At 39.4% G+C, this 12,391-nt stretch overlaps 1 protein-coding gene across 1 annotated transcript; it reads left to right on the top strand.

The window, feature by feature from the left end:
• The first annotated feature begins 11,225 nt into the window (after nucleotides 1-11,225).
• Nucleotides 11,226-12,140, top strand: LOC133032314 (uncharacterized). The gene is made up of 2 exons (XM_061106213.1): nucleotides 11,226-11,342; nucleotides 11,592-12,140. Exons 1-2 carry the CDS (start codon nucleotides 11,226-11,228, stop codon nucleotides 12,138-12,140), a joined length of 666 nt encoding a protein of 221 aa, XP_060962196.1.
• The last annotated feature ends 251 nt before the right edge of the window (nucleotides 12,141-12,391 follow it).

The raw sequence follows: 12,391 nt of genomic DNA, 5'->3' as shown, positions 1-12,391 counted from the left end.
CATAGAAACTTAGATAATCCTCTTTATTTTCATTGAGGTAATCAAAGTTGGCCTCTGGGTTAGCCCTCAAAAATTCATAGAAGAGGTTCAGAGCAATCGTCTCTAAGCTTTCCACCTCCTTTTGAAGCACCTCCTGTTCAGCACCAAAATTTATCCACTTAGACTCAAGGGTCTCCTACAAACTCCTCTTCTCTTCGGTCAGATCCTTGACCTTGGTCTCAAGACTATAAAGAAGAGTGTGGAGGCTTTCCCTCTCATCCTTAAGAGAGTTGACATCCTTAGCCAAGACCTATCTATTCGCTTCGAGCTGAGTAGTGGATGAATATCATTGATCTTCTTCCTCAAGTCCTTAATGAGCTTCTTAGTAGCCAGCAATTATTTGTTAACCTTTCACAGTTGAGTGCTCTTCAGCTCAACCTCATTTTTAGCCTCCTCCATCTCCTTCTTTAAGTTGTTAGTGGTGGTCATGGTTTTTAAGGTTGCAGACTTGGCACAGGGGTATGTATATGACATCTTCAGATTGAGCTGCACAATAAGATAAAATTAAAGTCTGAACGATTAAAAGCATGTAAAAGAAAATCAAAGGAAAATTACATACTTGGGTACATTCCTTCATCAAGCTGCCCATAAAAGGCTCTACGGACATGTCCTCCCCCTAACCAACTGATTGTTCACTTTCGAAAGCACTCGATCTTGGTAGAATTGAAGCATCTCCTTCCCCTTCTTTGCTTTTGGATTCAACATGGGAGGAGTGGCTAGAGGATTGGGTAGACTGGGCCCTTCAATATTCCCCCCTTAGAATGGATGGGACAACCGTGGATTGAGACTTTGAATTCTTCCTGGACGGTGGGACTAAGTCAGAAACTGCCACCTCAAGAACCTCAGTGGAAGAGACAGTAGAGCTATTCTCAATAGATAGTTAAGGAGTCATGGTGCTTGGAACAATTCTTTTTGGCGGTATATCGTCAACCTTAGGACGCCTCACCTGAGACTTTTGGCTAGAGGCATCACTCGACCTCTTTTTTAGTGCACGCATCATTCTCTGAGACATAACTGCACATGAGTAAAATAGAGATGTCAGAACAGTGTAAATCAAACAAGTGCAGACAAAGTTAAGAATAAAATAAAGTACCCTGCACGTGAACATGGGCACCCTCCTGGACAAGCGAGGAAGGAACATCCTCATCAAAAGAGTCTTCTTCCTCCTACTCAACCCTAATGGCTTTTCCCTTTCCCACCACTTGGACGGAAGAATGAGCAGCCTCCTCAAGACCATCCCTGATCTTGATAGGCTGCTCAATAGGTACTTGGTTTCTTTGAGAAGCTTTCTTCTACTTCTTCTTCTTCTTCGGAGCCTCCTGTTTGGGTACAACTTCCTCTTGTTGGGCGGGCACAGGCTCTCCTGCTACTTGCTCGCCCCCTTGTCCATCATCAGATGGATAGAGTTTATACTTTATGAAATTGGCCTCAGTAGCCAAGAGAGAAATATTATGAGCATCTGAGGGAAGTTGGAGTATTTCTTAAGCCCTCTTCCTAAGTTCTAGTGTGAAGGGAGGTTGGCAGTACAAAGGAATGTGTTGAAAGATTGTGTGATTGGTCTCCATGTCCTTGATAAAATAATAATTCTCCATAAAACCACCAATCTTGGATCTAGGAGAAGTAGAAGTATCCAGACTTATTTTGCTTAGGGCTGGACTTCAGGTCAAAAAACCAGTTGGTGTTGTAGGCGGATGGCTGGCCGAATCCTTGAGAAGCATACAACCCAAATAAGGTATACAGGTATTTAATGCCTTTAAGAGTGAATTGGGTCAGACTGAGATGATAGTAGTTGACAATCTCCTTAAAGTACTGATGCAACGGCAACATTGCACCCTACTTGGCATGAGGACCCAGCCACGCATAATAATCATTTCTAGGGTCTGTTTCCAGCTGCCCAGGAGAAGGAAGGAAACATTCAACCCGCCTAAGGATGTCTTCCATAAAGAGAATGGTCAATCTCTTGAACGTTAGGATGGATGGTAAAGAAACCCATCGAGCTCCCCTTGGATCTCTCCTGCTTATAGGGCAAGCCTCAGTGTACTCCTCCTCTACGTACTCTTGCCCAGCTTCCAAGACTTCTCCCATCTTAGAGACATGTTCTCCCTCTTCATTGAACGCACCAAAAGGCAGCATCCGGACTACCCCCTCTTCCTCCTCTCCATCTTCTTATCTAGCCTCGAATGGAGTAGTAGAACGGACCTCGCCCTAGTCCTCAATTTCCTACACCTCAGTATCCCCATTAGTAATATTCTTTTCCTCGCCTGTAGGTCGGGCTTGTTCCACTCCAGCTGCATTGAACAAACAGGCAATATGGGGGTCGGATGCTAAGACTTTCTAGTGGTCTGCTTTGTTCGCACCATTATTTTTTTTTTTTTTTTGAAAAAGTTTCAATTTTATTAATCAACCAAATCGGCAATTAACAAAGAAAGAAGGTCCCTAGGAATAGAACCTTCAACAAAATGACAACCTGACCAATAACAAGAGTTTCTCGCAACACAGTGAGCAACTACGGTAGCGGAATCGCTTAACATAACAAATCTCAACATTTTGTAAATTAGATAGTATCTCATGACATTCAGAAACCAATAAACCAAATAAAGAAGGCATCCTAATTGAAGTGTGCAATGCTTGTAGTGCAACAAGACAATCCGTTTCCACAATGACACCTTGAACCACTTGATCTTCTTTCTTCTTTATCCAACTTAACGCTTCTTTTATGCCAACCATTTCTGCAATTTCAGGCTTATTACAGCCATGATTATACACAGAAAAAGCTTCAATCAGAGACCCAGTGTTGTCCACGAGTTACCACACCGAACCATATGCATTATCGGCATGAAAGACGACCCCATCAACGTTTATTTTTAGCATGTTTACGGCGAGGTTTTAACCAACGCTCCCCCTTTGTCATAGGTTCCGAAGGCACCGGCGGTGGCTCAAATTTTCTTGAGTTAGCGTTTTTCCATTGTGCTAAAGTTAAACGAGCAGTGAACATCACATCGAGTACACGAGTAAGATTTACAGTTCCATAGTACACCATTTCGAGCTTGCCATATAGACCCGACAAGCATCATGACTTCCTCTAACGGGTTCGGTTTATTTACGTCGGCAACATCCTTAAACCGGATGAAAAAAGCGTCCATTGTGGGCGGGAGGAGTGGCCAAACCGGATCGGTTCCGGCGGGATTTCTTTGAAGTGACATTGCAGCAACACATGTGTAATCGACTCCTCCTCCGTATGACAAAATGGGCATGTTAATTGGACAGGTACATGCTTCGAATAGAGTTGGGTACGAGTCGGAAGACAATTGGTTAAAGCCTTCCATATCAAATGTAGAACTTTTGGTGGGACTTTAATCTTCCACAACGTCTTCCACACCTTATCCTCCATATCTGAATTCCATGCCCCTTTTAGCTCTTGGATATATTGATAAGCACTTTTCTTGTATAAAAACCAGCGGTGTTTTTATTCCGGTACCAAGTGTCTTCGGTGATTGTCGAACTCAAGGGAATGCTTAGAATAATTTCTTGGTCTCTTTCTTCAAACATATCCCGAATGAGCTCTTCATCCCACGCTCTTTCATTCATTTTCATCAAGTTTTGAACTGCATAAGTGTTCAAACCAGGATGAGTAGAAATTATAAGAGGATTAGAGTCTATTGGCAACCAGGGAGTCCACACAAATACGGTACTTTGTCGGGTTACCAATGCGGATTCGGGCACCATCCTTGATAAGGGATTGAGTCTCATGCAAGCTTCTCCATATATAACTCGGGTTATTGCCTAGAGAAGCATTCAGAAAGGACCCTCTTGGGTAATATCTAGCTTTGAAAAGGCGACCAACAAGGGAGTTTTCATGTTGTAGTAGACGCCAAGCTTGCTTACCCAAAAGTGACAAGTTATAATCCCGAAGGCTCCGGAATCCCAAACCTCCCGTACTCTTATGCACCTGGCAAGTGACCGAACGTGACCCAACGCCTCTAGTCTTCTTTGAGTTCGATTGCCACCAATATTTAGCCATCATTTGTTCCAATTGGCTGCAAGTTTTTAAGGGTAACAAGAAAACAGACATAGCGTAGCTTGGAACGGCCTGAGCTACCGTTTTTAAGAGTATTTCTTTGCCTGCCTTTGATAAGAAACGCCCCTCCCATCGTTGGATTCGTTGCTGCATTTTCTCTTTTAAGAAACCCAGAATAACATCTTTATTTCTGCCCATGGTACTTGGAAGTCCCAAGTAACTAGAGTTTCCATCAGCCTCCATCATTCCCATCATCCCACATAGTCTAATTCTAGTTGCACTAGGAGTATTAGAACTGAAAAAGATAGATGATTTATCATAGTTGACTTTCGACACGAAGCCATCTCGAAGACATTAAGCGGCGTAACACCTTGCAACTGCACACATACATCATTTGCAGCAATAGGGAATAGCTATCGTCTGCAAATAGCATATGAGAAATGATAGGCGCTCCGTTAGCCACTTTGCAACCATGTAGCTCACCAAGCCTTTCGAATCTCTTAATCAGTGATGTAAGACCCTCAGCACATAAAAGAAACAGATAAGGAGACAAAGGGTCTCCTTGACGAAGACCACGAGCAGGAGTAATAGGACCCATCTCACGGCCACTATTAACAACCATATACTGAACAGATGTAACCGTGGTCAACACCAAGTTGACAAAACGGTTTTCAAACCCCAGTCTCAGCATCATCATTCGAAGAAATTCCCACTCAATTCTATCATAAGCTTTACTAAGATCAAGCTTCATAGCCATATAGCCTTCTTTCCACTTTTCTCTTAGTTTTAGGTAATGCATAACCTCAAAAGCAACCATAATGTTGTCGAAATCGATCTTCAGGGCACAAATGCACTTTGAGTATCGGATATAACCTGAGGAAGAATGAGTTTCATACGGTTAGCAAGGACTTTGGTGATAATCTTGAAGAGAACATTGCAAAGGGATATGGGTCGCAGATCACCCATGGTTGTAGGATTCTTCTTCTTGGGAATTAAGACAATATTTGTTTTACACAAATCATTAGGAAGCATACCCGTATGAAGAAAATCTTGCACCTGAGTAACTACATCCTTTCCCACCACATTCCAGTATTTTTGAAAAAATCCCGGTGTCATACCATACGGAGTCACGGAGACTTGTACGGATGCATTTGGAAAAGAGCTTTGCGAACTTCCTCTTCGGTTACATCTTGGATTAAGTCAACATTTTGCGGGGAGAAAGTAGAGGCCTTTATATCATCCATTAAATCGATGGCCCAGTAGAGCCACTAGTGGAGAAGAGATTAGTAAAATAATCGGTGATGACGGGTGCATTCGGCCAGTATCCCAGTCCACCGACTCCCGAGAACATCTTTTAACTTATGAATCATATTATTTTTCCTTAGAAGTAGCTGTGGCGTGAAAAAATTTACTATTTTGGTCTCCTGCCTCTAGCCATAGCGCCGAACGTTGGCGCCAAAACACTTCTTTTTGGTAGAAAATCTCATTAAGTTCCTCACGAGCCTTCTTGTCTTGAACCAAAGAGTCACTGTCATTGGCTTGTTTCAACAGTCGGATCTTGTTTTTACAATCAGCAATTCGAGTCTTAAAGTCCCCTGTGTAATCTTTTCCCCAAGCTGAGAGCTTCTCTCCACATACTGAAAGTTTTGTCACCACAGGATCGTTCTCACATAGCTCCCAATAGTCCTTTACCACTTGAAGACACATTGGCTCTCGAAGCCAAGCATTCTCAAAGCGAAAATGACGTATGGACTGAGAAAAATTCATCACTGATAGTACGAAGCAAAAGAGGACAATGGTCGAACATTGAGACTTCAAGGTTGAGCAAGCGAAATTTGAATTGAACATTCGAGACCATTCCATGTTAACGAAGCACCTATCAGCCGCACTTCAACCCAACCAACGGTACCCCTGCCTCTCTCCCAAGTATACGGATAACCCGACAAGTCCATATCGTGGAGATGACAGTCATTAAGAGCTTCCTGAAAACCATCTATAAGAGCTTGCGGATACGGATTGCCCCCTCTTTTATCCGCATGAGACAAGGTGTTGTTTAAGTCACCAATAACACACCAAGGTAATGTGTGTTCAGTCGAGAGTGATCTTAAATGGTTCCATGTCTTGTACCGAAAGGATCTATTAGGTTCACCATACAAACCCGTTAAACGCCAAGCATTACCGTCTTCAACCCCTACTTTGATATCAACATGGCGAGGCGAGTATCCACAGCACCGGACATCATCATCGTGTCTCCATAACATTGCAACGCCACCACTATGACCTCTCGCATCAACCGAAAGAGCACCATCAAACCCCAAAGAGACCCGAAGTCTCTCTACCAACTCCTTTCGACTTAGAGTTTCACAAAGAAAAACAAAATTGGGTTTCTTGTGGACCACAAGGTCCGTTAGGAATTGAAACACCCTTGGGTTCCCAAGCCCACGGCAATTCCAACTTAAGATGCTCATAATGTACGGTGGGCCTGGGAACCAGAACCCACCATCGACCCATTTTTTGAGCCCAAGTTCAACATCACAGTCGTATCTTCAGTATCCACGTTGCCACATGTCATTTCCTCATCATCAGTATTCATCCCCATAGATAATTCTCCACTAAGTGACAATCTTCTCCTTTTTAATTCTGTTATGGTAAGTCCTTCTTCATTAATGTCAATCACATCTGTATCTTTGGAAGCAATATTCTCTCCCCCCAAATTAGCAGCTGATGTATCAATCAACTTTAATGGTTGTGTATGATGGATATGGTGAATATTGTGAATGGCAGCTGTAACCATATCTCCTTGATTAATGGGATTGGTATCAAATTGAATGGACTTACTATGATTTGGTATCCCACTAATTACGGTATCAGCATCCTTCCCAGTACGGTGTCCGATCGACTGGTTGTGACCACCGGACTGTGGCTGCATGGGACGTTCAACTTCAACTCGTTTATCAAACTCTGAATCACCCAGTTCAGTACGCAACCATTTTGCTCCGATTAGCTTTGTCTGTCTTCTCAGTGGTGCTTTCATGAAGGTACCATAAGGTTTAGTGATCTTCTCTGCAGGAGTGTCGAACAAACGCATACAGAAACGATCTGAATGACCCAATAGACCACAGATAAAACAGAAAATAGGGACATTTTCATATTTAAAAGTGATCCATATGAACTCTGTCTTTGTTTTCCACAGTTTCATCTTTCGCTGCAATGGTTTATCGAGTGACATAGATACCCGAATTCGCATATAGTCCCTCCACAATCCTAAAAAGTTCTTAGGATCTGCCTCCTTGAATTCCCCAATATAATTACCCACATTAGTAAGAGTACGTTCAGTCATGTAACCAATTTTTAAATCATGTACCTGAATCCATAAATCGAGTGTGTTCAGAGGTATTGTTCTCGGGTCTTCACCCTCCTTCAGTCTTCTAAGAATCAGAGCTTTGCGATTGAACGTCCATGGACTGCCTTCTAAAACACGAGATATATCTATCTCATGGTAAAACTGAAACAAGTATCGAAAACCACCATCAAGTTCCTTAATATAGACACCCATACACAGTTTCCATAATCTTGCAAGGAATTCTGTGCATTGCGGGAAATCGGCCCGAACCTTCATTGAGGAAACGACCCACCAAACACCAACGTGCATCAAACGCTACCCTCTCTTCCTCCTGTATCTCCTCGCAAAACAGACCACCAGAATCCTCTTCTTCAAGGGTAATATCAACCAAATCTTCATGATTCCTACTACTGGATGCCATGAAGCCCACCAGAAAAGACAAAAACCAGACCAGAAAAGAACAAAGGGACAACCTTAAAACAAAGGGACAACCTTAAACGAAACAAACCATGTCAGAGGACAAGACCAAAAATTGGCGCTTTGTTCGCACCATTATTTTATGCCTAGACAGAACTTTGTCAGAAGTGTGCCTTGCAACAGTCACAATAAACTCGGCAACACCATATTGGACCCTGTATGTCCAATTAGAAGGTAGATAATGCCTCCAACCTTTCTTTAGTTCCTAAATGAAACACTCGTATCCCTTTCCATGTATTTGGTTGGGATACAACTGATGCTGCACCTCAGGCTCCGAAGACACTGTGTCCTCACTGCTCACTTCCCAATCTTCAAAGCTAGAATTCGAGAGATTATTGCTAGACGAAGACGAGCTTGGACAGAGTCGAGGGTGGTCTTTGTATAAAAGTTGAACCAAGTCCTGGTCAATGTGGTGCTTGCCTCCCCAAAAATCGTTAGGGTTCATCTACAAAAGGTGGGAGATAAGAAAATAAGAGTTGGTAGGAGAAAGGGATGAAAAGAAAGGGTTTCACTCAAAGTTGGAATTCTTAATCCCACAAGTTCAAAACTTCGATTGGTACATGGTATTTTTTAGAATCTCATGAACGAGTGTAAATGAACAATTTTAAGTCAAAATTGATATGGAATCGAATAATGAGACGTTATAGTTAAACGTTAGCTAAAGTTCTAAACCCTAGAGCTATATATTCTATAATTAGTCAAGAACAAACAGAGTTTATGGAAAGAAATCCATAGATAATACATATATTTATTTGCAATCATGTAAAAGCAAAGGGAAAAATGACTTACTCACTGTTTGAAGCTTTCTCGATCTGCTTGGACGATAGCATTAGGGGTTTTCCAGCATGTTCTTCAAAGATTTGAGAAAATTTTGGGCAGGAATTTTCACTCTGGTTCTTTGAGAGTAAAAGTGACTGAAAGAATGCCCAAAAGCTTTAATCACCTTTTATAAGCAACCAAGAAAGGAAAATAAATCATTTTAAAATTCAAATATTTAGGTTTCTCTCCAAAAGTGAATGTTAGTATTCATTACAAGGAGTACAACCATCACACATGCATTATCACTTAGCCGTCAATGTGTGATTTGAGGTAGAGCTTTCAAGTGATATTTAATGCTTAGACACCGAAGAGACCCTTAGTCAAAGTCATGTTAGATCAACCTCAACCGTCAAAGACACGCGTCACCCATTCGGACAAGATTCCTAACGGAATGAAGTCCACGTGCGACCAAGAAGGTCTGGCACAGACTTAAGGGCAAATATTATCCTATTTTTTGTACTATGATGTGGCACTGAGCTGGATGACACGTGTCTCATATTTTCCTAATTGGGCAGAAGGTTATACTCCTAACAGTCACCAAAGATTAGTAGAATGGTCCATGTTGTCTGCACATAGCAGGATGTCCGAGCAGAGTCACCTAGGGACATTTGACTAAAGCTCAATCAGGTGATCAACTCGCATGCACCGGATAGGATGTGCGAGTTGGAAATTTCAAAGATAGGCATCTTTACTTTCAAGACACGAAGATAATCCTTACATTCGTGGGATTAGATTAAAGAATAAAGACAATGAGCCTCAGTTTTCCATTCTTTGCATTGTAATTATGGAATTAATTTAGTTTCTTATTTTATTTATTATAAATTAAGGGAAACCATTCTTCAAGTAATAAGCTCCTATAAATAGTGGTTCAATCTCACTATTCTGGGGACAAAAATTTGATTCAGAAAGAACACTCAAAAGAGAAAAGAGCGATCTAAGAGAGAGTTACTCAGCGATCCATTGTAAGAGTTTTAGAGAGAGAATACTTCATTCTTTGTCTCTCAAGTCAATACAACAAAAATGAGAGTAGGCTATTACTATTCTCACGGGGTCAAACTTCTAGAAATTTTGGTGTTCTCTTATTTCTTTTGCTTTCTATTATTTACTTTATCTAATCGTTTTATCTTGATTCAATGTCGTTGGCTAGAAGCGACGTCAACAATGACTGATCAAAAAATCATTCCCATCCACAAAAAAATTATAACAAAACTATTAAATATTAGATTTTTATCTTATTACTAAAATCTGGCCACCACAGCAACCCCCAAGAACTCACAATCTTAACAAGTTAAAACCTTAAAAAAATTACAAAGTAAAAAATAATGCAATGTACCAGAATAAAATTATTAAATATCAAACTTTTACTTTAATAAATACTGAGATTCAACGTTTTTATGTCTAAAATCTGGTTGTCAAAGCTATAACCACCACAATCCCCACCAACACACTCACTCTACACTTAAAAGACTAAATATTATCATTCTAATACCAGTAATAGGTTTTTTGGTATGGAAAATGAGAAATTTTGCAAAGAAAATAGTGGACAAATGAGATTTTGGGGCTGAAGAGGCGATGGTTGAAGAGGGTTCGTCTGAGTATTTTGAGAGAAAATGAACGTTTGCTAAAGAAGACAAAGTGAGCCTTTTGGTCTCGCTGAAGGGGTTTTAAGGGCTTACAATGATAGTTATTATGTAATACCTATCGTCATAGGGGACACGTGTAACGAATCGCGTAATAACTGTCGCTATAGGCCTTCAACGCGCGTATCCTTTCCAATCGGCTTACAAAAATAAAGAAAAAAAGCCAAAGGCATATATAATAAGGTACTTGTTATAAATATTATTAATTATGTGGATGTCCAAATCTTTCACCATTAATGTAATCAACATTCCCTTTTTCTTAGTTTCCCTTTTTCTTAGTTTCTTAATATTTGACTCTTGTATGTGTATAAATAGGAGATCACCTATTGGAATAAAAACACTCAGAAAATTATCATCTCTTCTCTATTTCCTTTCTCTAAATTATAATATTACATAATACTATTATTTCATAATACGTTATCAGCACGAGCCTCTAACCAATGTATTTTAATGTTTTTTTATATGTGATCTCGAATTGCTTCAAAGTCATGATACACTAAATATATATATGTATATATACTCATCTGACTTAAACACATTTGAGTTAGCCATTTTTTATTCTTTTATTTATTTTGTAATGAATCAATATTTATACAATATATGTCTATGCTTATATATATCTATATAGATGCCTATATATTATATATGTGTGTTGATTTGTTTATCATATTATATTGTTTAATTTTAGTATCTTATTCTATATTTTAGTATTGTATTATATTTTGTTATATTTTTTTTCAAAATTTATGTATATATCTAATAATTTACACTTCATATTGATATAATTTTCTTCATGGCAAACCTTGCAAAACTTGACTTTGTGACACTTGATATTTCTGGAAAAAACTATTTATCATGAATTCTTGATGCTGAAATCCATTTAGATGCTATGGGTCTTGGAGACACCATCAAAGATCAAAATACTGAAACAAAACGAAATAAGGCCAAGGCTATGATTTTCCTTCGCCAACATCTCCATGAGGGGTTAAAATCTGAATATTTAACCGTAAAAGATCCTCTTGTGCTTTGGTAAAATTTGAAAGAAAGATATGACCATCAAAAAACAGTCATATTGCCAAAGGCTAAGAATGATTGGTTGCACCTGAGGTTGCAAGATTTTAAATCAGTAAGTGATTATAACTTTGCAATGTTTAATATCACTTCTAAATTAATGTTGTGTGGAGAAAAAGTTACTGACTATGAAATATTAGAAAAAATATATACTACTTTTCATGCCTCTAATGTGCTCCTGTAGCAGCAATATAGAGAGCGAAATTTTAAAAAATATTCAGAATTACTTTCATGTCTTCTAGTAGCTGAGCAGAATAATGAACTTTTGATGAAAAATCATGAATCCTGCCCAACTGGGTCTGCTCCATTCCCTGAAGTGAATGCTACAATTGCTGACAATCCTAATCATAGTCGTAGTCGTGATCATAATCGAAGTAATAGACGTGGTCGTGACCATAATCAAAGTCGCGGTCGCGGTCGCGGTCGAAGCAATGTTTGGCATCGTAATGGCGAAAATAAAAATTCATATACTCCAATGAAAAGCACAACTACTGAGAACAAGGGAAAAGGTCCTCAAAATAATACTCGTAGAAATTCTGAAAATTTATGTTCCAGATGTGGAATAAAAGGACACTGGGCACGTGCCTGTCGTACGGCAAAACACCTTGTTGATCTTTATCAATCATCTGTGAAAGGAAATGAGAAAATAGAAGAAAATTTTGCCTATCAAGATGATGGTTTTCTCAAAGAGCCTTTGGATATTGCACACTTAGATGTTGCAGATTTTTTTTAATGAAGATCTCATTAATATGAACATGAATATCGATAATGGAGATGGGAATGTCCACAATTAGTCACTTTTCTTTGTTATGTTTTTTTTTATTATTATCATTTATTTACTTTAAGGTGTTTATTTTATTTGGCATGCTTATGTAATGAACTTTTATTATTTAAGCATTTATATTTTGAACTTATTATGTTTTTTTTTGGTTAATGAAGTAATGGACATTTGTCATTCTATACATGATTCTACAAATAATGGTG

The sequence above is a fragment of the Cannabis sativa genome, chromosome X (genome assembly GCF_029168945.1).
Source record: "Cannabis sativa cultivar Pink pepper isolate KNU-18-1 chromosome X, ASM2916894v1, whole genome shotgun sequence".
Lineage (NCBI taxonomy): Eukaryota > Viridiplantae > Streptophyta > Magnoliopsida > Rosales > Cannabaceae > Cannabis > Cannabis sativa.
This window is presented reverse-complemented; position numbering and strand designations above follow the sequence as displayed.